At 43.9% G+C, this 24,264-nt stretch overlaps 1 protein-coding gene across 6 annotated transcripts in view; it reads left to right on the top strand.

The window, feature by feature from the left end:
* Ttc23 (tetratricopeptide repeat domain 23) overlaps nucleotides 1-24,264 on the top strand; it is a 74,073-nt gene that overhangs the window by 15,606 nt on the left and 34,203 nt on the right. For 4 of the 6 annotated variants that reach the window (XR_004769152.1, XM_027408122.2, XM_027408125.2 and 1 more), the window contains 4 exons: nucleotides 6,171-6,370; nucleotides 10,249-10,372; nucleotides 13,675-13,825; nucleotides 14,018-14,143. Coding sequence is in view for 5 of the 6 variants with exons in the window: in XM_027408122.2 (XP_027263923.1) it covers nucleotides 6,171-6,370; nucleotides 10,249-10,372; nucleotides 13,675-13,825; nucleotides 14,018-14,143 (601 nt within the window). In the remaining variant the exon portion in view is untranslated. The remainder of the gene's footprint in view (nucleotides 1-6,170; nucleotides 6,371-10,248; nucleotides 10,373-13,674; nucleotides 13,826-14,017; nucleotides 14,144-24,264) is intronic. The other 2 variants (XM_027408123.2, XM_027408126.2) reach the window with 1 other exon arrangement.

The raw sequence follows: 24,264 nt of genomic DNA, 5'->3' as shown, positions 1-24,264 counted from the left end.
TACAGCTGATAAACACCTTCTGCAAAGTGGCAGGATACAAGATTAACTCAAAAAATCAGTAGTCCTATTATATACAGACAATAAATGGGCTGAGAAAGAAATCAGAGAAACAACAACACAAAATATCTTGGGGTAACACTGACCAAACAAGTGAAAGACCTGTATAGCAAGAACTTTGAGTCTTTAAAGAAAGAAACTAAAGAAGATACCAGAAAATGGAAAGATCTCCCATGCTCTTGCATAGGTAGGATCAACCTAGTAAAAATGGCAATCTTGCCAAAAGCAATCTACAGATTCAATGCAATCCCCATCAAAATCCCAGCACAATTCTTCACAGACCTTGAAAGAACAATACTCAACTTTATATGGAGAAACAAAAGACCCAGGATAGCCGAAACAACCCTGCACAATAAAGGAACTTCTGGAGGCATCACCATCCCTGACTTTAAGCTCTATTACAGAGCTATAGTCCTGAAAACAGCTTGGTATTGGCACAAAAATAGACAGGTAGACCAATGGAATAGAATTGAAAACCCTGATCTTAACCCACATACCTATGAACACCTGATTTATGAACACCAGCTAAAGTTATGCAATGGAATAAAGAAAGGATATTCAACAAATGGTGCTGTCATAACTGGATGCTGCAATGTAGAAGACTGCAGATAGATCCATGTCTATCGCCATGCATGAAAATTAAGCCCAAATGGATCAAAGACTTCAACATAAATCCAGCCACACTGAACCTATTAGAAGAGAAAGTGGTAAGTACCCATTGAATGAATTGGTACAGGAGACCGCTTCCTGAACATAATACCAGTAGCACAGACACTGAGATCAACAATTAATAAATGGGACCTCCTGAAACTGAGAAGCTCCTGTAAGGCAAAGGACACAGTCAACAAGACAAAGCAGCAGCCCACAGAATGGGAAAAGATATTCACCAACCCCATATCTGACAGAGGGCTGATATCTAAAACTTACAAAGAAATCAAGAAGCTAGTCACCAAAACACCAAACAATCCAATTAAAAAGTGGGGTACAGAACTAAATAGAGAATTTCAATAAAGGAATATAAAATGGCTGAAAGAAACATTAAAAAGTACTCAGCATCCTTAACCATCAGGGAAATGCAAATCAAAACAACTCTGAGATACCATCTTACTCCTGTCAGAATGGCTAAAATAATAAAAAAAAAATCAATGACAGTTTATGCTGGAGAGGATGTGGAGAAAGGGGAACACTCCTCCACTGCTGGTGGGAGTGCCAATTCGTACAGACACTTTGGAAATCAGTATGGTGACTCCTCAGGGTAATGGGAATCAGTGTACCACAAGATCCAGCAATTCCTCTCTTAGGCATATACCCAACACATTCATACAACGAGGACATCTGTTCCACTATGTTCATTGCAGCATTATTTGTAATAGCCAGAACCTGGAAGCAACCTAGATGCCCTTCAACTGAAGAATGGATAGAGGAAATGTGGTACATTTACACAATGGAGTACTTACTACTCAGTGGAAAAAAAAAATAGAAGCTTCAAATTCGCAGGCAAATGGATAGAAGTAGAAGAAACCATCCTGAGTGAGGTAATCCAGTCACAAAAAGACAAACATGGTATGTACTCACTCATATATGGATTTTAGATATAGAGCAAAGGATTACCAGCCTACAATCCACACCGCCAGAGAAGTTAGGAAACAAAGAGGACCCTAAGAGAGACATACATGGTCCCCCAGAGAAGGGGAAAGGGACAAGATCTCCTGAGCAAATTGGGATCATGGGGGAAGGGCAGAAGGAGCTAGGAGAATGAGAAGAGGAGAAGAAGAGGGGTGAGGAGGACATGAGGGAGCAGGAAGGTTGAGTAGGGGAAGAATAGAGGAGAGCAAGATAAAAGATACCATAATAGAGGGAGCCATTATAGGTATAATGAGAAATTAGGCACTAGGGAAATGTCCAGAGATCTACAAGGATGACACCAACTAACAATCTAAGCAACAGTAGGGAGACTACCTTAAATGCCCTCCCCTGATAATGAGATTGATGACTACCTTATGCCATCCTAGAGCCTTCATCCAGCAGCTGATGGAAGTAGAAGCAGATACCCACAGCTAAACCCTGAACTGACATGGAATCCAGTTGCCGAGAGGGAGGAGTGATGAGCAAAGGGGTCAAGACCAGGCTGGTGAAGCCCATAGAAACAGCTGACCTGAACAAGCGAGAGCTCATGGTCTCCAGACTGATAGCTGGGAAGCCAGCACAGGACTGATCCAGACCCCATGAACATGGGTGTCAGTGAGGAGGCCTTGGAAATGTATGGGGCCTCTATAGTAGATCAGTGCTTATCCCTAGCATGGGAATGGACTTTGGGAGCGAATTCCACATAGATTTGGGATACTTCCTCAGCCTAGACACATGGGGGAGGGCCTAGGCCCTATCCCAAAGGATATGACAGACTCTGAAGATCCTCCTATGGAAGGCCTCACCCTCCCTGGGGAGCAGAAAAGGTATGGCATAGGTATGGTGTTAGTGGGGGGCAGGGAAGGAGGGGAGGGAGAGGGAATTGGGATTGAATGTAAAACAATCTTGTTTGTAATTTAAATAAAGTGTGTGTCGGGGGGGGGTGGAGGGATGTAGATTTGAAGAAAAAGTCAACCAAGTGAGTATGGACTGAACCCTGATATGTAAAAGTCATCAGGATGGTACCAGAGTGTCTGAAGCTTCAATATCAGTGGCCACTCTACCTTTCAGAGCTAGGTGACCTTGTCTGCTGGTTAGAGATTAGTAGCCTGGGGACACCTCCATCCCCCTTCCCTGCTAAAGACCTGTGGCTCACCAGTTCTGCCTAATGAAGTGTTCTGCTCCCCACCTTGGCATAGCTATTTTGAGATTTACTCGCACAGCACAGTCAATCCCTTTTCACTGTTGAGTAGTATTTCCCTGTACAGCTATACCAGTGTTTGCTTTGCCTTTTACTAATTGAGCTGGGCTGACTAGTTTTCCTGTTGTTGTCAACTTGACAGAAGCTGGGGTCACTTAGAATGAGGTCACATCAGGGGAGAGGATTTCTCCTTCAGATTTACCTATCGTCAAGTCTAAACGTATTTTCTTACTGATTGATGTGGGAGGGCCCAAATGACTGTGGGTGGTGGGGGCTACTCTTGGGAAAGTGGTTCTGGGTTGTATAAAGAAGCAGGCCGACCAAGTGATCAGAGAAAAAGCCAGTAGGCAGCACCCCTCTATGGTCTCTGCTTCAGTTCTGTCTCCAGACTCCTGCTTGAGTGCCTGGCCAGATGGGCTGTGACGTAGAAGTATGATCCAAATAAACCCTTTCCTCCTCAAGTCGCTTTTGGTCATGGTGTTTATTGTAGCATCAGAGAAGCAAGCTAACGCAGGATCTCATTAGCAGAGGATAGTCTTGAACTCCTGATTCTCCTTCCTCCACCTCCCATGCGCTAGCTTTACAGGCATGCACCACCAAACCCAGCTTATCTTATTGTGGGTACATAGTGTTTCTTCTTCCCTGACTGTGAAGATTTTTCTTTTTCATGGTTTTTGGTTATGTTATGCCTCCATTAATTTTCTTTTGTGTTTCTGGTTTTCCTGTTTATTGGGCTTCCTAGATCTCTGGGATTATAATTTCCTCAATTTGGAGAAAGTTTGGCCATGATTTGTTCACACCAGCCTCCCACCTGCTTGCCTTTATCGACCTAGGTCATCTGCATATGTTGCAAGTTGCTCTTGCCTCATAGCTCAGTCACTGGGTTTTTTTCCTCTCCAATAGTTTCTGTTGCTGTGTCTGCAAGTCTGCTCTTCTTTTCCTTCTCCAGTGTCTAACCTGTCACCCAGGTAGACTCCAACCTAGAATATTTTTCTCTCTCACACATTACATATCGCCAAGTTCTGAGTCTTTTGAAAAAGTTTTTTTCCCCTCCGTGGAATTATATTCCAGGAAATGCAACTACAATAACTGTTTTGGTGTCCTTTTCTGTTAATCCAACATCCACATTAATTTGGGGTCGGTTTTAGCTGAATGTTCTCAACATGAGCCTTCATTTCCGGAATCTCATTGGTCAAGTAGATCTAAGTAGTGTTCGATCTGAGGTTTATTATTCTCCACTGCTGAGGAAAATGCACCTTTCTGAGTACTTTGCCAAATACCTAATTTTCTTGTTTAATTTCTGAGAACAGACAGTGTTAACCTGAATGGGTTTGAGGCACTTTTATTTAACTTACAGCAGGGTCTTTCTGACACGCTGACTGACATTGTTGTAATTTAAAAGCAGTGCTGAAGAGAAAGGGAATGGAAAAGGGAGGGGAGAGGGGAGACAACAGAAGAGAAAAGAGAGGTGGGGGGCAGAAACATGTAGAGAAACTGAGATAGATAAAGGAACAGAGAGACAGAAAGCGACAAAGAGAAAAAAAAAAGAAAAAGAGAAATATGGAAGGTGGGCAGAGCTCTTTTAAAAGGGAATGTGGTGACTGTGTACAGGAGGTGCTCTTATAGTGGCTGCAGCTGAGGGCATATCCTGTCAGAACCCCAAGGGCAGACCAGTACAGATGCCTGAATACTAACAAACATCTCTCCCCATGTCTGAGGAGACTCCTCTGTTAATCTCAGGCCCTCTCCCTGTGCAACATTCTCCTTCTCAGTAAACTGTCCTGGAAACTCTAGCCATGCTGAAGTCTCCTGAGCTCTCAGTTCTCTTCCAACTCAGAGTCCACTAGTAACTTCTTGATTCTTTCCCCTTGCCCTGTGCCCTGGAAACACTCAAAGTAATAAACTGAGGCAACTGGGGTCTTGGTTGGTTTTCTTTCCTTTTTTTTTTTTTTTTTTTTTTTTTTTTTTTTTTTTTTTTTTTTTTTTGAGACAGGGTTTCTTTGTGTAGCCTTGGCTGTCCTGGAGCTCACTTTGTAGACTGGGCTGGCCTTGAACTCACAGAGATCTGCCTGCTTCTGCCTCCAGAGTGCAGAGACTGTGGGAGTGGCCAACCAATGACTGGTCCAGCCTGAGACCCATGCCAACAGAGTGAGAACATCTCTGACTGCCTAGAATGCCAGGACCCAGAGGCTGGATGGCCCAGAGACCTAGGATAGAACCAAACATGATTAGAGAAAAAAAAATGCCAATGTAATGATGCCTAACGATGTTCTGCTATACTCGTAGATTAGTGCCTAATCCAGTTGTCATCAGAGAGGTATCATCCAGCAACTGGTGGAAACAGGTGCAGACCCACAGCCAAACATTAGGCCAGTCCTGCTGAAGAGAGGGACTAAGGATTGTAGGAGCCAGAGAACATCACAAGAAAACCCACAGACCTAATCTGGGCTCACAGGGACTCACAGAAACTGAACCGACAAACAGAGAGCCTGCATGGGACTGACCTAGGCCCTTTGCATATACCTGACAGTTGTGCAGCTTGGTCTTCTTGTGGAACTCCTAACAGTGGGAGCAGGGGCTGTCTCTGACTCTTTTGCTGGATTTTGGTTGCCTTGTCTAGCCTTAGTACAAGATGAGGTACTTAGTCTTACTACAACCAAATGCCATGTTTTGTCTGTATCCATAGGAGGCCTGCCCTTTTCTGAATAGAAATGGAGGAGGAGCAGATGGGGGGGTATCTCAGAGGGGAGGCAGGGGGGAGGGACTGGGAGGAGAAGGGGAAAATCAATAATCGATGTCATTGCCAGGGTCCTGTCTTTTAAACCTTTTCTGTTTGCTTTTTCTTTACTTTTTTTTTTTTTAATCTGTCTAGGGTTTGTATTGTTGTTTTGTTCTTTTGTGGTTGTTATAATTTTAGGCAATAAGATAAATTACTCCATTTTATTCCAATTTAACAACACTCATTTACTTTATTCCCCAAGGTCAATTGGAGTTCAGTTGATTCAATATGTGCTCATTTACTGATAACTCCATTGTTCCGACTCACGTAATTTCTCTTGAGTCATCTGTGTTTTGTTTAGCTGGAAATAAGCCCGAGACTTGAAAAAGAAGCCAGCACCAGCCACCATGCCCCTTTGAGATAAAATGTTTTTCATTTTAAAGAAGTCATAAGCATCACGTTGACATTTTCCTAGATGTTAATCTAGAGTCCTAGAGAGAGAGAAAATGTGAATATTTAGAAGTGGCTCTGAAAATGGTCATCCTTTCTTTTTCATTTGACAATAAGAAGACAATGTGTTTGAAAATATGCAAGAATCCCAGGAAGTCCTCATGCCCAACCACCTTGACGAAGTCATTGCTGCAGTCAGTGTCACTTCTAAAAAGAGGATCCCAAACAAGCTGCTTCAGACAGCCCTGTTCCAGCCCCCTCGAGAGAAACTCCACCTGTGTGAAGAGAGAGCAAAATCCTACTCGAGCAGCTGTGAGGTAAGGAGCCTTGAGGTCATATACCTGCTGTCTGAGAGCTGTGCCCTCATCACAAGCATGAGAAGCAAAGTGGATGGTCTACATCTCTAACCTCAGGTCAAGGTAGACAGACTACATCCCTAACCTCAGGCCAAGGTAGATGGACCACATTTCTAACCTCAGGCTTAGGTAGATGGATTACATCCCTAATCTCAGGCCAAGGTACCTCAGGCCAAGGTAGATGGGCTACATCCCTAACCTCAGGCCAAGGTAGATGGATCACATCTGTAACCTTAGGCCAAGGTAGATGGGCTACATCCCTAACCTCAAGCCTGAGATTAAAGAGATTCAAGAGAGCCTGTGTAGGGCCCTCCTACTCCTACCCCAGTGGTTGGTTGGCATGCCAACAGCAAATGTTTATTGAGTATAATGACTGGTTTTCATTGTCAACATGACTGGATTCAGAATCATTAGGAGATCAGTGAGCCAGACCTGTGAGTGTGTCTGTGAAGGTGTTTCCAGAAAAGAATAACTGAAGGTTAAAGGCCAACGTTGACTGAGTACCTATGGTACATCCCCATGGGCTTAGGCTCTAGTGAAATGAATGAGGAGAAAGGAAGAATGTTTATGAGGGCCAGCATTTTGCTTTGCTTCCTGCCTGCTGTGATGTAGTTGCCCCTCCTGCCACACTCTCCTTGTCATGATAGACTTGAGCCCTCAGAAACCCTGAGTTAAAGCAAACTCTTCCCGAGTTGTTTCTATTGGGCATTTTGACCACAGTAACAGGAAATTAAAGAATACATTGAGTTTTAGCACAGGTCAGACCTATGGTGGCTTACAGCACAGACTGAATGAAACTTCTGCTTATGTGCAGCCCATTGGAAAACTCTTACTTTTCTTGTTCCTTTCGTCTTCCTTCCCATGCCCCCTCACAAAGGTTACCCGGTCACTCGCTCATTCTCATATGCCAGACCCTATTTGTCCAGTCATATATTTCACAAATACTTCTTCTATGCCTAATGTTTTCCTAGTGTTGTGAAAGTGCCAGAAGCACATAGTGGAAGATCACAGCCCTAGAGGGATTTTTGTATGGTTGGACTGAGATGATAGAAGGACAGTCGCTGTGATGAGTTCTGCAGCAGGTTCATATGGTATCCATACAAATCAGAAAATGGCGGAAGCACAACAAATACAGTGAGGTTCCTGGGATGGGAGTTGATGAAAGTGCACTAGAAGCAGTGCTTAGGAGTCTTCCTGATGAGGAAGAGACAGAAGCCTTAGGGACAAAAATGGTGGATGGAAAAGTGCCAAAGACCTGAGGAGCACAGTCTCTTTGAGGAACTACAAGGGCCACTGGAACAAAGGCTTTGGTGACATGGTGAGAAATAAGCTGCACAACGGATAGAATCCAGGATCTGAAATGCACCCACTGTTCCAACAAAGGGTTCTAATGTCCCCTTGAAACACTGGAGGGACTTCTCAGGACTGTCAGGAGGAAAAGGCCACAGGCAGAGGAAGATCCACTCCATAGCTGTTCATTGGCTGGGTGAGAAATAAATGTCACTAGAAGAGGGGGCTAGGCTAGAGGGAATAGTTGCAACAGTCTTGAAAAGGAAGTACGAAGAATTGGAGGTAAGGCAGAAAAGCTGAGCTCCTCTGAAAGAAATGTGAAAACGTAAATTGATGGGACTGACTTTAGAGGGAGCATAAGAGATAAGATCAATGAGAGAGGCAGAGGGACCGGTACATTCTGACCTAAGACGCCATCTGCCTGGGTGACTGGAGGCATACCTCTGCCCTTCTTGAGCGAATCAAACGAACCTGTGTTCATTCCCTACCTATTGTGTGTCAACACTGGTGTTGAGTAAGCTCCGGACCAGCTGCTCAGCCATGGCTTCACAGAAGAAATACTTCATGCACAAAGGCCCTCAGCATGTGTAAGTCACAAACTGCCTTCCTGTGTCTAGGATGGCACAAGCATTTCTTGATTCCGTGGTTCCAGTAAAGATACCTAGGATATGACAGTGAGCAGGATGGAGCTAAGGGGCAGGCTTGAGTGTGCCATGTCTGACTTGAAGAGAAGATGCCACGGGCTGAGATGGCACATGGTTAGAGAAGCAATCAGTCCAGTTAGGACCTTGCATATTACAAGCTGAATGCCCTACAAGATCTTAATCTTCCACCATGGTCTACTTGGTGTAACTTATTCTAAAAAAACAACCATTTCTATGTAACTGTTCAATTTAAAATACATTCAGACAGAAAAGTTCTGACTCAGGCTAGAGAGATAGCTCAGAGGTTAAGAGCATTGGCTGTTCTTCCAGAGGTCCTGAGTTCAATTCCCAGCACCCACATAATGGCTCACAACCATCTGTAATGAGATCTGGTGCCCTCTTCTGGCCTGCAGGTGTATGTGCAGGCAGAACACTGCATAATTAATAAATAAAATTTTTAAAAAGTTATGGCTCAACAGTTGTCAGCATTTATTTTAATCATTTATTCATCTGTTTATTGTGCCACTGAGCTGCATCCCAGTGTGTTCATTCTGGCTCACTCTCTTTCCCCTTACTGTCATTATTTCAGCTAAGAACAGGTTATAGATACTATAGATAGTATGTGAACATATTATATATAATATATAGAACTATATGCTACATATAAAATATAATAATTTCTCTTTAAGAATGAGAATATTCTCCCATATAACCACAGCACAGTGATTGAAATTAGGAAACTAATACTTATGTAATAGTGTCACATGATTTGCAAAAACAAACAAACAAAAACAGATTCATGACTAGATAGGAGTCCACACTGAGTATAGATGCAGTATCTCTTCAGTCTCCTTCAGTCTGCTGCAGGTTCCCAGCCTGAAGCAATTACTTATATTGTTCTATTATTAAATAAAACTCGGGAGCCAGATATTGGGGTGAAAACCCAATTGATCAGAGAAGTGGTGGAGAGGCGACCAGTGACCTCCTCTCTCTTTCCTGCATCCAAAAGGAGCCACAAATCTTTCTAAGCTCCTCCTCACTACTTCCTGTGTCGCTCTGTATGTTCTGGGTTCTCCAAAAACTTTATGGCTAATTCTGGTCAGATAGTAGCTAGCTCTGCCCTCTGATTCAAAGTAAACTTTATTGGCAGTCTTGGGAGTGTCAGAGTGTGATCAAAATATCCCACAACATCAGCCTTGTCTTTGTCTTTCCTGCTCTTGGTATTTTGAGTCTTCGTTTCTGTGGCAAAAGCAACTCAAAGAGAAGACATTTGTTTGGGTCACAGTTGGGGGGTGCATACCACCACTGCAGTAGGAGCATTGAGTGGTTGATCATGTCACATCCAGTCAGGAAGAAAAGAGAAATGAGAGATGGATGCCGGTGCTCAGCTTGCCTTACGTTTTTTATTCAATCTAGAATCTCACCCAGCCATGAGGTGGTGATGTCCAGGTTCAGAGTTAAAACTCTCTGAAAACACCTTCCATAAGACCCAGAGCTGTGTCTCTTGGGTGATTCCAGATCTGTCAAAGTGACAGTATTAGTCATCACAGATGCCAAGGAGAGTGAACCACTACCACTTTCACCTGGACCTATAGGAGCTGTTCACTGAATGCTAGCCTGAACACCTAGGAGGCGATCAAATGTCTGTTGTACTTGCCTAGTTTTAATTCATCATGCCGTATTTTCCACCAGGAAATTGTATGTACTTCCCGAAATGAGTGTACTTCATCCAACCAGATGAACCCTTTACTACCCCAGACAGATAATTTTTGATTCTCTGGCCTGTGCTCAGCACATAGAAAGCACTCAGTAAATATTTATTAGGTAGATATAATTACAAGTAGGCCATGCGACTCTCAGGTTCTAAGGTGTCTACCTGGTAAACTCATTTTCTTCTTCTGACAGTACAAACAGGCCATCCAGGAGCTTGTGCGCTGTGTGGCATTGACAAGAATTTGCTATGGCGACTCACATTGGAAACTAGCAGAGGCATATGTTAATCTGGCTCAAGGCTACCTCCAGCTGAAAGGTGAGCTTCTCTCCCACCAGCAGGGATCAGCTCATCAGCTGATGGCCTTCTATTCTCCCTCCCTGTCCCTGAACTGATCCATACCAGAGGGATCATGTTTTCCTGGTTCTCCTTTCCAAGTACTAAGAATCGATTTCCTTTTAGGAATGAAAGACCCCCAGACCCCTGAGGGCCTCAGGATCCCAAGGAGCCCCCAAGACTCAGAAACCAGACCAAGAGCTGCAAAAGCAAGAGGGTTTATTGAACGAATGTGCTTTCGGGTGTCAGCAATATTGGGAAAGCTGCACACCCCAGCAAGGGTTACAGGCTCCTTATATAGGAAAAAACCGCAGATCAGCATACAGGCAAGGGGCACAAAGTGATTGATTGCAAAGTATGATCTCATGTTAGAGTGGTCACCCAGGTGTGACCTGCTTTTTTACAAAGGAAAAACCATAGAACGTACCCTGGAAGGTCCTTGATTGTCTGTTGGCCAGCCAGGTGTGACCCAAAGAGGGTTGTCTTGGCGATTGCCCCCGTCTAAACCATAGGATGTGCCCGGGGTTGGGGCCAGCTTCCTTGTAACGGGCCAAGGCCTGTGAGAAACTTTTTCTCTCTGTGAACTAAAATCTTTTAAGACTTTTTCTCTCAGCAAACTAAAATCTTTCAGAAAGAATCAGTAAGGTGTATAGCATGTAGGTATGAACAGGAAGAAAGGAAGATTGTGATGTGGGTTTTCTTGTTTGTTTTTTGTCATCTTAAAATTATAGTTCTTGGAAGATAATCTGTTGGATCCAATGGTGGCAGGAAAGAAGCCAAGCCATGGAATGGCGGCTTTGAGTGGACCCAGTCATAGTTTTCCAGAGAGGTGGGAGGCAGAGTGCTGAGAGAGAGAGAGAGAGAGAGAGAGAGAGAGAGAGAGAGAGACAGAGAGAGAGACAGAGAGAGAGACAGAGAGAGAGAGACAGAGAGAGACAGAGAGAGAGACAGAGAGAGAGACAGAGAGAGAGACAGAGAGAGAGACAGAGACAGAGACTCTTGAGTATAAGTTGTCAAAACATGAAAGGCTAAACCAAGCTGGCATTAGCTTATACAACTTAAAAAGCTAAGGTGAAACTACTAGCTACTTTAGGTTTCCTTGCTAAGCATGATCAAAAGAAAAGGAGACTCTCCCACCCACCAAAATATCCTGGGGTTTGGAGACACCCCATTCAGACTATACTGGAGCATTACTGAAATGAAGGCATCGTCTGATAAGGTCAGACCTGGTTTGGGTTCTCCTGGTACGGGGAAAGAAGCTGGTTTTGGCCAGCTTAGGATGTGCAGGGGTCAAGCATCATAAGAGGAAAACAGACGGTGGAGATGGGTTCGGAAAGGTAAAAAAGCAGACACTCACCATGTGGTGTTTTCTACTTGCTGGCTATGCTAATTCACACAAGGTATACCGCAGCACACTCTCACCCCCCCCCACTCCCCGCCCCCACACGCATGCAGTTCATCTGCTGAAGAGCAGTGATGGAATGTTGGCAACACAAACTTCCCAGGTCTAGTGAGTGGCCCTACAACTAGAAAGTATTGCAAGGTCAGATCATTCTTACCTGTTAGTCAAAGGCCATCAGAGCCAGAGGAGGCATTGGAGATCATCTCAGTAACACCTCCTCAGGGTTTTCTAGAGTTAGAGAAAATGAATCTGAGTGGGAACAGCTTGCTGCAAAATCACATTGTTTATAAGCGGCTGATTTGAGACTCGGACCTGGGAATCGCATGCCAGCACCAGTGTCCTGCCATCTGGCATTTCAAATCCTGCCTTCCTGCTGCAGCCCACTCCCTGCTGCATGGGTCTTTCTCTCTCAATTTAAAGTCAAAACAGTATTCACTATTCTGCAAGGTCTCGGGCTTCACTCGTGTGTGTGTGTGTGTGTGTGTGTGTGTGTGTGTGTGTGTGTGTGTGTGTTAGGATACTCTTGTTACTTCCCTTCACCATCAAGGTAGCTGAGACCAGTTTCATAGTGAGTGATAGAGTAGAGGATTCATTCTGGGCAGTCTCAAGAGCCCATGCTCTTGAAACTGAACCTGTGCTGTCTCCAGTAGATTAAGTTCAAGTTCTTTTTTATTTTGTTTTTGTTTTTTGAGACAGGGTTTCTCTGTGTAGCCCTGACTGTCCTGGAACTCACTCTGTAGACCAGGCTAGTCTCAAACTCACAGAGATCCGTCTGTCTCTGCCTCCCAAGTGCTGGGATTTAAGGTGTGCGCCACCATCGCTTGGCTAAATTCAGGTTCTAAGGGAAAGGGTTCTACTTGTAATCACAGCCCATCACTATAGGTGTGACATGTAGACAAATAACAGTGATAAATTCCCGACAGCCAAGTTAAAGCTACGCCTTTAAAATATGACACACAGAGTTCTGCCAAGAGTTCCCACATGAAGAACATAGGCTTGCTTCTCTCCATTAGAACGCATATTGTTTCTGTTTCATAGACACGGGAATGGAATTAACTTCATATTTTGACAGCTTTTGCAAAGAGCTGAGATACAATTAAGTGTAATCCAGAACACGGAGCTGGAGATGTATGGATATGAGTGGAAGGGGGTGTTGGTGTGAGGGTGGAAGGTGGGAGTGTGTGGGGAGGGTACAAAGCACAGACTCCCTAGCTGGTATTCCTTAATCTCACCCCTCCTGCAGGCTAATCAGCCTCTTGAAGAACTCTGGAGCACATGGGGAAATCAGTAATAACATTTGTTAGTCTGTCTCATGTTCATCTGTGGCTGTACAGGAATAAGTGATGACAGCACAGTAGGCCCTTACCTCCTGGGGGTTGCATTTGTAAGGATTTGTAGCCACTATGTTTGTGTCATGCTAAAAGGACTCCTTAATATTATGGCTACAAACGGGTGAGCAGAAGACTCAGAATTTTTAGTATTTCATTTAGATGACTGTCACTCAGACAGGCTCACAATTCCTGAATAGCTTGCTTCCTTCCCAGAATGCTGCGGTCCTTGCATTCCATTTGTGTTTTGATAATTATTTATATTGTACATCTGATACTGATGATGTTTCAAAGCTGTTCAGTTCCAGCTCGCTGTGCTTATTTTATTTCTTAAAAGGCCACTTTGGGAAATGTTTTTCATCTTGAATACTTGACATAAAAACAACTTTTTTGGTTGTTACAGTCAAGGGACTAGTTCCTGCCTCCCAGATGGATGTCTTGTGTGCTACTGGACAGCATGCAGTGACCTTGCCAGGTTTCCTGGCTGTGGAGAGTCATGTTCCTGACCAGCTGAGATTAAAGAGAAATTGACACTTCTGCTTCTCTGTCCACAGGGCTGTCACTACAAGCAAAGCAACATGCAGAAAAAGCCAAAGAAATCCTGGCCAACTCCATTGAGAACCCCTATCATGACAATACAGATATCTTCAAGTGTTCCATAGATCTCTTCTGTACCCTGGGGAAAGCCCTGCTGTCCCTTCAAAAGTATCCTTTTGCTTCTAATCTTCACAAACACAAAGCATCGTTGCTGTGATTCTGGTAGTTAGATCTCAAAGTCAAACAAAAAGCTGCTAGTTGATTCAGGGATAACAGGAAATAATATATGAGCAAAGAAAGTCCAGGATGTGGGGTTCCAGAATCTAGGAACCAGTGGGACTTTTCCTGAACATATTCCAGATTTAAAGAAGCCTCAGAGAACTTGGTGAAAGCGGAAAGACTTTCCAAGGAGATGCTGCAATGTGGGAACATTATAAAGGAGGAATGGGTAGAAATCCAAGCTCGGATCAAGCTGTTCTTTGCACAGTAAGTTTCCAGTTTAGAACTTGTATGCATGATGACTGAAGACTCTTAGGCTCTGTCCATGACTTCGCCCAAGGTCATTGTCCAATAAAGAGCAACACTGTCATGACAGAGCAGCCCAATGAAGACAAACACCAGCAACACTTGTTATTTGATGTGGAATGCACTCATCCCACATATACACACACGCCCAATGGTCACACAGATCCTCTCATGGTTTCCCGAACTTACTTCCTGCCTGCTCTGCCCATCCCTGCTGCCCCTTCATCTCCCTCTGGGATGGGATTCCTAGGTTACAGGATAGCAACACACTGCAAGTTCACTAGGCACTGACCCCTTGCTATGCCCAGCTACATGGCATCTTGCAGGATGGATGGGGTCCTATCTTGCTACAGTCTCAACAATATTTGGCACTGTGACTCTTTCTAACTTGCTGTCCTGAAGTATGTTAGGACATGCTACCCAATGATTTTTACATTTCCTTTACTTTCTTTATTGAATTAATGAGTTTGAATACCTCTGTGTGCCTGTGAGCCATTTGGGATTTTCCTTCCACAAATAGCCCGTGAAGGCCTATCTTATCTTTCTTTTGGAATTCTCTGTGCTTTTCACACTAATAATCGAGATTTTTCTCATTTGCTATCCATGTGAATTATGTTGACTATATTTTCTTATATCTATTGCCCTTTGTTTTGTCTATGGTGTTCTTCATAATATAGAAATTCTTCATTCTACCACAGGCATATTCATCCCTTTTCCCCCTTTTTTAATTTATGCCTTTGGGTTTTGTTTAGAAAGTATTTCCCATCCAAATATCAAAGTCTCCATAACTTCCCTCTACCTCAAGTTTTTTAAATGTTCTTTATTTTTTTAACATACCAATCCCAAGTCTCCCTCCTTTCACCTCCCCAACTTCCCCCCATGTTATCCCCTATCTTCTCTTCAGAGGGGGTAGGGCCTCCCATGGGGAGTCAAGAAGTCTGTCCCATCACTATCTTGAGGCAGAACCAAGGTCCGCCCCCCGTGTCTAGGCTGAGCAAGGTATCTCTTCATAGGAAATGGGCTCCAAAAAGCCAGTTCATGCACTAGGGATAGATCCTGGTCCCACTGCCAGTGTCCCCACACACTGCCCAAGCCACACAACTGTCACCCACATTTGGAGGGTCTAGTTCAGTCCTATGCAGGTTCCCCAGCTGTCAGTCCAGAGTCAGTCAGCTCCTGCTAGCTCAGGTTATCTGTTTTTGTGGGTTTCCCCATCATGGTCTTGACCCCTTTGCTCATATTACCAATCCTCCCTCTTTTCGACTGGACTCCAGGAGCTCGGCCCAGTGCTTAGCTGTGGATCTCTGCATCTGCTTCCATCAGTTGCTGGATGAAGATTCATATTTGTCTTTCTGGGTCTGGATTACCTCACTCAGGATAGTTTTTTTCTAGTTCTGTCCATTTGTCTGCAAATTTCAAGATGTCATTGTTTTTGTTTTTGTTTATTTTTACCACTGAGTAATACTCCATTGTGTAAATGTGCCACATTTTCTTTATCCATTCTTCAGATGAGGGGCATCTAGGTTGCTTCCAGGTTCTAGCTATTACAAATAATACTGCTGTGAACATGGATGAGCAAGTGTCCTTGTGGTATGATTGAGCATCCTTTGGGTATATGCCCAAGAGTGGTATTTTTGGGTCTTGAGGTAGATCAATTCCCAATTTTCTGAGAAACCACTATATTGGTTTCCAATGTGGCTGTACAAGTTGGCACTCCCTCCAGCAGAGGAGGAGTGATCTCCTTTCTCCACATCCTCTCCAGCATAAACTGTCATCAGTGCTTTTGATTTTAGACATTCTGACAGGAGTAAGATGGTATCTCAGAGTTGTTTTGATTTGCATTTCCCTGATGACTAAGGATGTTGAGCAGTTCCTTAAGAGTCTTTTGGCCATTTGGGATTCCTCTGTTGAGAATTCTTTGTTTATATCTGTACCTCATTTTGTAATTGGATTATTTGGTCTTTTGAAGTCTAGTTTCTTGAGTTCTTTGTATAGTTCAGAGATCATCCCTCTGTCAGATGTGGGGTTGGCAAAGATCTTTTCCCACTCTGTGGGCTGCCATTTTATCTTGTTGACCATGTTTTTTTTTTTTTGTTTGTTTTGTTTTTTTGCCTTACAGAAGTCCTATTTATTGTTTCTCTCAGTGTCTGTGCTACTGTATTATATGTAGAATGTGGTCTCCTGTGCCCATGCATTCAAGGTTGCTTCCCATTTTTCTCTTCTATGAGGTTCAGTGTGGTTGTTTATTTTGTTGTTGTTGTTGTTGATCTATTTGAACTTGAGTTTTGTGCATGACGATCTATTTGCATTCTTCTGAATGTCAGCATCCAGTTATGCCAGCACCATTTGTTGAAGATGCTTTCTTTTTTCCATTGTATAATTTTAGCTTTGTCAAAAATCAGGCTTTCATAGGTGTGTGGATTAACATCAGGGTCCATGATTCTATTCCATTCGTCCACCTGTTTGTTTTTGTGCCAATACCAAGCTGTTTTCATTATTGTAGCTTTATAGTAGACCTTGAAGTCAGGGATGGTGATGCCTCCTAAAGTTTCTTTATTGTACTGGATTGTTTTTGGCTATCCTGGATTTTTTGTTTTTCCATATTGTTTGTTGTTAGGGTTTTTGTTTGTTTGCTTGCTTGTTTTTTCTAGACAGGGTTTCTCTGTGAAACAGTCCTGGCTATCCTGGAACTCACAGAGCTTCACCTGCTCTGCCTCCTAAGTTCTGGGATTAAAGGTGTGGGCCACTATGGCCCAGCTACCTCATACGTTTTATGATAAAAATATGTATGTATATGTGTGGGTCTGTGCATGAGTGCAGTGCCTGAGGCCAGAAGGGGATGTAAGATCCCTGGCCCCGGAGTCAAGATGATGGTGATCCATCTGATGTGGGTACTGGGAACCAAACTGGGGTCCCCTGAAGGAGCAGTACCTGTCATTAAACTACAAAGCAGCTCATGTTTTGACGATGGTGTTATCATCACTCATCACATTCTTAGGATTTCATATCTCAGTTAGAAACTTCACTTTGGCTAATCGGAGCTGATTCCAATGAGGGTTTTAGTCTGCAGATGTATGTGATTTCCCAAGCTGTCCCAGTGTGTACTCATTTCTAGCTGTGGCATCATGGGTGGCAGCGTGTCTGCCCAGAAGTGCCTCTGTAGACCAGGCTGGCCTTGAACACAGAGATTCCCCTGCCTCTGCCTTCTGAGTGATGGGATAAAAGGCGTGAGCCACCTTACCCAGCGCATCTTGAATTTTTTTTTCAAATTGGTATATTAGTGTTTAGATGGATGCATTTAAAACCCCAAGAGTAATCAGCGATCCTGTGGCTTGCCATTGTTATATATTCTGATGTGGTTTTGCTGAAGGGGAGGTGAGCCAGCCCACAGCAGCATGTCTCTTTCATCTTCTGTTCTTTTGATCACAGAATGTGTCTATTTTGTCTCTGTTCTAGTTTTGTTTGTGTTGCTGTGATGAAGTTCCCCTGACCAAAGGCAACAAGGAGTGGGGGCGGAGCTTATTTATTTGGCTTACAATTCATTACAGGTTATAGTCTGTTATTGTGGAAGTTACAGCAAGAACTCAAAACATCACTCCCACGGTCAAGAGCAGCGAGATGGAGGTGTACCAGGTGTCTAGAACACACTGTTCAGTTTCATCAGTCATCAGGGAAGTGGGAGACAAAAAATGAAGATAATGCCAGGGTCCCACTAAAAGGCCTAGCACTTTACAAAAAGATGGATAGTGCAAAGTGTTGGCAAGGGACGTGGTACACAGAAGTGCCCTCTCCCTTATAGCTGCTTGTGTGAATCGGATAGGACTCTTAAGAAAGTGTCTGGCATTATCTCATGAATCTGAACATCTTCACACTCTTTGACCCAACAGTATCACCCGTAATATATACTCATCAGAAATCTTTGCATACTTGTTCACCAAAACACACACCCAAGTATCTTCCCAGACTCATCATTCAGTAGCCGAGAACTGTGAACAGTCCAAATGTCCTCAAACAGAAGCTAAAGATCTATGACCTATTCATATAAAAAGGCAATTGTCAAGCTCCTTGTTACATAACGTCATGAATGGCTCTCACAAACACAGTATTGGGTGAAAGAAGACAGTCCCCAAATGTTCAAACTGGCTCCATTCATAGAACTAAAGGGGAAAGACCATTTGTTGGTGACCAGGGGGCTAACCCACACAGAATCTTTTCTTGCTGGGAATGAGAAGCTTTTTTATCCCATTGTGCAGGAGGCATCCAAGTGCGAGGCCCCAGATCTGATATGGGTTGCATCTGTTGAGACCTGACTAATGCGTCAGTTCTTGGTGTTGAGCTCTGTTGCTACAAAACACTCTCATATCCTCTGCCAGAATCTGGCGCCACCTTACGAGTGCTTGCCAAATTGCAATACCGAACACGGACAGCAGGTGGCGAGCTTTGTCCACATCTGTGTCGAATAAGTAGCCTTTAAGACTTTAAAGACCCAGTTAAACTCTTTGGAGATAACCTGTGGTTATAATAGAGTTGTTTCCAATGTGCCAGGCCCTGCCTTTCTGGTTTTTCACTCTGACATTTTCCATGCAACTTGTGTGTTTAAAATGAGCAATTTTCATTTAATCTCTTTGCTTTGTATTCTCATGGAAATAGGAATATTTTATCCAAACCCACTTGCTTTGGAAAGAAACAGGGCTTTGGTTTTAGACGCGACTATAGTTACACATGAACTATGTGGCATCTTTTCTCATGAGTCTTGGGAATGGAAGGCCAGGGGAAGGTCTCAGGCAGCCTCTGGATATCTGCCCCTATTAAAAGGGCATCTTTTACTGTGTCCTCTCCTTCTGCTTCTCCTTTTATGGTGCCTACCAGACTGGCCTGACACAGATAAGTGACTCATGCTCAGGCTTCCACCCCTGCGGGAGGCCTGGGGCTTCTTCCCTCCATGCCCCCTCCCTCCTCTGCCAGAGCACCACCGGATTCAGTAATGACTTAGGAACTTGCAGAGTGTCAACGTGTTCCTGAGTTGTTTCCATTAGAAAGTCACCAGCAGAAACAGGACAACTTCCCCCCTCAGTGCTCAGCATTGTGTTTAATTCTGGGAACTAGCACTTAGATCCCAGAGACGGGTTGTCTTTATATGTACAGGTGCATGAGGGAGAATGTTTTCAAATCACAAGGTGTTGTTGCTGATGGCGATACGGCCACTCCCAGCTTTCTCTGTGACCACGTGATATCATGTTTGGAGTCTCCTTTCTTCTTTCCTTTTCCTTTTGTTTGATTGTTTGTGTTTTGAGACAGGGTTTCACTATGTAGCCCTGGCTATCCTGGAACTCACTACATAGGCCAGACTTGCCTGGAACTCACAGAGATCCGCCTGCCTCTTCTGCCTCCTGAGTGTTGGGATTAAAGGCGTCCACACACAAGCTTAGGGCCTGCTCTTTCAGGTCAGTGCCCAGGATGCTGTGCACAGCACAGAGGAATTCTCTAATGCCAAATGGCATTCTGGCAATGTGTTAAACAGCAAAGTTTCGCCACGTGTAGAGAGGCCTGGATGCAAATCTTTTCAAATGTTGACCCTTGGGAACCCCACTTGTCCTCTTTGGAGATTTGGTTCTCATCCTGTTGTCACCCCAGCTGTGTTCCCACACACTCCTTCCCATTCACTGATGTGCAGTGTTCTCACCGAACCCCCCCCCTCCAGGGACTTCTGAGAGGAGACTCTGTGGCTTTAGTAACACTGTTAATGCATGTAGAGCGAGTGTGCATCTCTATATTAGATGTCATGTGCTCTGTGGAATGACTGGATATATTTTCATTCAATAAAATATGCCATGGTGTAAGTTGTGAACCTGCCAAACATACTGTCGCATTCTGTTGTTCGGAGTTATCTGTCTTGTCATCTGTCTGGTGTTTCCACAAGCTACCAAGTGCACCACAAGCACACTAGATGGTAAATCCCCAAGCATCCCCCACGACAGATAGAAAGGGATAGGAGAAAACATTGCTGCCGCACAGGTCACACAGGAGGGACTGGAGACAAGGGTACCCAACACTGACTGATGCTTTTGTGAGTTGGAGATAGAGGGAAGATTGTAATTTAGTTGGTCCTTGATATAATACTCATTCAGTCCCTTTTTATGAACTATTTTGTCAATCTAGTGTGAGTGTGTTTTCCACTTTGCCTTTGAGTTTCAGAAGGCTCTGTGGGCTGGATTAGCATGCAGCCCCATTTCTGCCTGTGTTTAGTGGGGAGACCCTGTAATAACCTGCACCACCAAATTCACAGGGCCACCGAAAAGGCTTCTTTCTGTGACACATTGTCCACCAGGCTGTTGTTTGTTTATCTTTAGTAAAGTATTTGAAGCACATAGAACTGTAGGTAATGTTATCTGGAGTCTCCTGTGTGTGTGACCAAGCTCGACAAATAGAAAACCTCTTACAAATGGAAACCTGTCAGGCGCTCACCACTATCCTAATAGGCATTTACCATGTTAAGATGAGTGTTGTTTTTTTTTTCTGATCATGTATGATTGAATATATATATATATATATATATATATATATATATATATATATTTTCTATTTCAAACTTAGTGTGTAAGTTTCATTCTGTAGCTTGCTTCCCCCCTCCCCCCAATAGCATTCCCCATACATTTTGAGGTATATCCCCATTGATTGTTCTAATTTCCTCATTTTGGGTGATTCTTGTCTGAGTTTGGCTGATTTAGACCTACTATGAGCACCATGTACATAATCGTTATTTCGTCTCTTCGGACACTTATGTCCCAAGTGTCTGCCTAGGGGGACAGCTGACTCTGTGTCAAGTATCTCCACCCCCAGTCTTTCCAGGCTTCCCAAACACTCTCCATCTGCTTATTTCTGTCCCCATCAGCAGGGTATATGAATTGATGTTACTCCTCATCTTTGCCAGCATTTAATGTTGTCTAGCTGCTTATCTTTGCTGATCATATGGGTGCAAATGCTGTGATTACTTTCCTTGACATCTTCATGTTTCCTAAACATTTGCAATTTCTGTCCTGTGAATTATCTATTTACCTTTTTTTTTTTTTGATACATAGTCTTACTTTGTTATCTTGGCTGGCTTGAAGATTGCTCTGTAGACCAGGCTGACCTCCAACTCATAGAGATCCACCTGCCTCTGCCTTCCAAGTATTGGAATGAAAGGCATGTGCCATCACACCTGGCTTTTTTACATCTTTCTATGTGGCTATTTGTATTACAAATTAACTCCTTAGGCATTCTTCATACATCTGGCCCTGTTATTTGTTGGTTGCAGGTGTTACACATACTCTGGAATTCAGTTCATCCCTTCCGCCTTCCTTGTGCTATCCCGGGGTCCTGGAATTGTTCTTGTTTTATTCTAATTTGTGTGAGTGGCTGGGAGTCAAACCCAGGGCCTCGTGGCTGCTGAACATGTGATACCACTGAGCTGCACCCCCAGGGCTAGGAGTTTTAGGATTTCCTGCAACTAATTTGCCTGCCTTTTCTGTTCAGATGTTTATCTCATAGAAGAGGCACTCTCCTTGCCGAAGGTTCCAGGTTTCCATTCCTTCTCTTTTCTCTAAAACATCTCAAAATTGTGCTCTATAAACTTAGGCTTATAATTTATTCAGGGGGGGGCGTTTGTATATGTGGTTGATGGCTCTCGTTTCACATATTTTTAAATTACACTCACCCATCTTTTCTTAGTTTTGATGGTGAATATGTATTGTTCTCATGAGAACATTGTCATTTATTTATTTATTTATTTTTAGTTCAGTTGCATCTGTAAATTTCCTGGCTCATTTGCACACAGTTTTCCATCACTGTGAACTGATCTTTCTGACTCACTGTCTTCCTGTTGTTTGTGGTGAGAAGGGATATAGAGCTGAGACATCGCTGGTGAGCCCACATCTCCACAAGGACAAGCTGAGGCTGCTGCTTGTAGCATAAGGCCTGATTGTGTGTGGCAGGCCTCAGGGGAGTCCCCCATGCTCCGCACGACCTGACTGGACGGGCTCAGATGAGGAAGCCACAGAGGTCTGTTCTTGCCCACACTCCATGCGTGCTTGCCTGTGGGTGGTCCAGCTGAGTGTGTGCGTGTTCTGCTCCTGAGGTGGAGCTTGCAGTTGATGCTCCGCCCCCAGCCTGTACTCTTTCCCATTACTTTTCCTCTGAGAAGCGAGATTGGGACCATCTTGAGACTCCGAAACGTGTCGGGCCTTTTTCTAAACATGAAGTAGTGTGCTGTTGGTAGCTCACTGAAGGTTATGTGTGGTCTGCATCATTACTCACCTCCTCGGGGGAGGAATTGCTATTAGCTGAGTTAATGCGGACGCCTCATCACCGTCTCGCTTACTTTCTCATTCACTAGCTTTGCTCTTGGCTTCCGTGTACAGTGTTTGCTCAGGTGCACTCATCTTGATGCTTGGGTTTCTCTGTTCTGTTCGCGTGTCTTCGACCGTAGTGCTGGAGGCAGAGGATGCGTGCTTTCCTTCCTTGACAGACAGGGTCATTTCTGATCACAAGAAAGGACGACCTTGCCTGAGTTCTTTGTGCAAATTGGATAGAAAAGAATCTGAAGTCATTTACACAGCATGTGATGTTTTTCTAGGTTTTAAGTGAGACATCAAGCAAACTTAGCCTGTAAAGATATAACGATTTTAGGCTGTTTGGGTTATAGGATCACTGTGACAACTATTCAGGTTTACCATTGCTGTTCCAAAGCTGTGATGCGCAAACACACCACCTCTGTTTACCAGTGAGCAGACATGATCCTTCCACCAGAGTTTGCTGACGCTCATTTTTTTTTATTTAAATTCCAGCCTTTCTACCAAGAAATCTAATTATCTGACTAAGTGATTTCATAAAACCATGTTTAGATCAAGGACTCCCATTATCAAGGATCTCTGTGGGCCTTCTCTGAGGAAGTAAGATGCAGTATGGAAACATGATGATTACATACCCATTTTCAGTTCATCAAGAGTGCAAAGGTCAAACTCGGTTGGGTTGCAAAGGTCAAAATCTTTATTCCCCCAAATCAGCATTGCTCTGAGCTCTAACCTTGCTTGATCTAAGCATGTGTCTATCCCTAGTCGCTTCCTGTGTTTCATCCTCTTTCTGATTATAGAAGGCATCCACATTCACAAGCCATTCAGTCCAGATTGTTAAATTTTAGTATTTCGCTCTCACATGTATACACACACACACACACACACACACACATACACGGGTGTATGACAGCACCCTCCCAGGCCAGAAGAGGGTGTCAGATTCCCAGGAACTGAACTGTGAACCACCCAGTGTGGGTGCTGGGAACTGAACTCTGGTCATCTGAAAGAGCAGCAAGTGATCTTAACCACTGAGCCACCCCACCCCCTTTATCTTATCGTGGTCACTGAGACCCCAGATCTGAAAAGTGTCTTTCCTTCTATCAGTTAATTCCTTTGTACGGCCAACCCAGAAGTGACTGAGTGAGCCCGAGGCCTGCTTTGCTGTGTCTGTTTGCCTGTGTCCAGGGAGTGGAAGCATCTTTTACACTAAAGCTACTGGGTGGAGAGCAGCATAGGAGGGATTGATGTCTTTCATTAAGAACTTTGGACCTGGGCGGGAGAGATGGCTCAGCAGTGGTTAAGAGCACTGGCTTCTCTTCCAGAGGTCCTGAGTTCAGTTCCAAGCAACTACATGGTGGCTCACAATCATCTGTAATAGGATCTCTGATGCCCTCTTCTGGCCTGCAGGCATACATGCAGACAAAGCACTCATACACAGAAACAAGTAACTTTGGACCTAAAGTTATTCCACAAGAGAAACTATCTCAGAGTCTAAATATTTTGAAGACTAATATTGTAAATGTCACTTATTTCTGCTTGCTAAATAGTTTAAAGGGACATAAATTATTGTCCTAAGAAACTAAGACTGTTTTCCCATTGTCAACTTTACTTTTTTTTTTTTTTTTTTTTCCAAGACAGGGTTTCTCTGTGTAGCTTTGGAGCCTGTCCTGGCACTCGCACTGTAGACCAGGCTGGCCTCAAACTCACAAAGATCCTCTTGCTTCTGCCTCTCAAGTGCTGGGATTAAAG

The sequence above is a fragment of the Cricetulus griseus genome, chromosome 3 (assembly GCF_003668045.3).
Source record: "Cricetulus griseus strain 17A/GY chromosome 3, alternate assembly CriGri-PICRH-1.0, whole genome shotgun sequence".
Taxonomy (NCBI): Eukaryota; Metazoa; Chordata; class Mammalia; order Rodentia; family Cricetidae; genus Cricetulus; species Cricetulus griseus.
The sequence above is the reverse complement of the archived record's forward strand: the minus strand, read 5'-3'. Positions and strand labels throughout refer to the sequence as shown.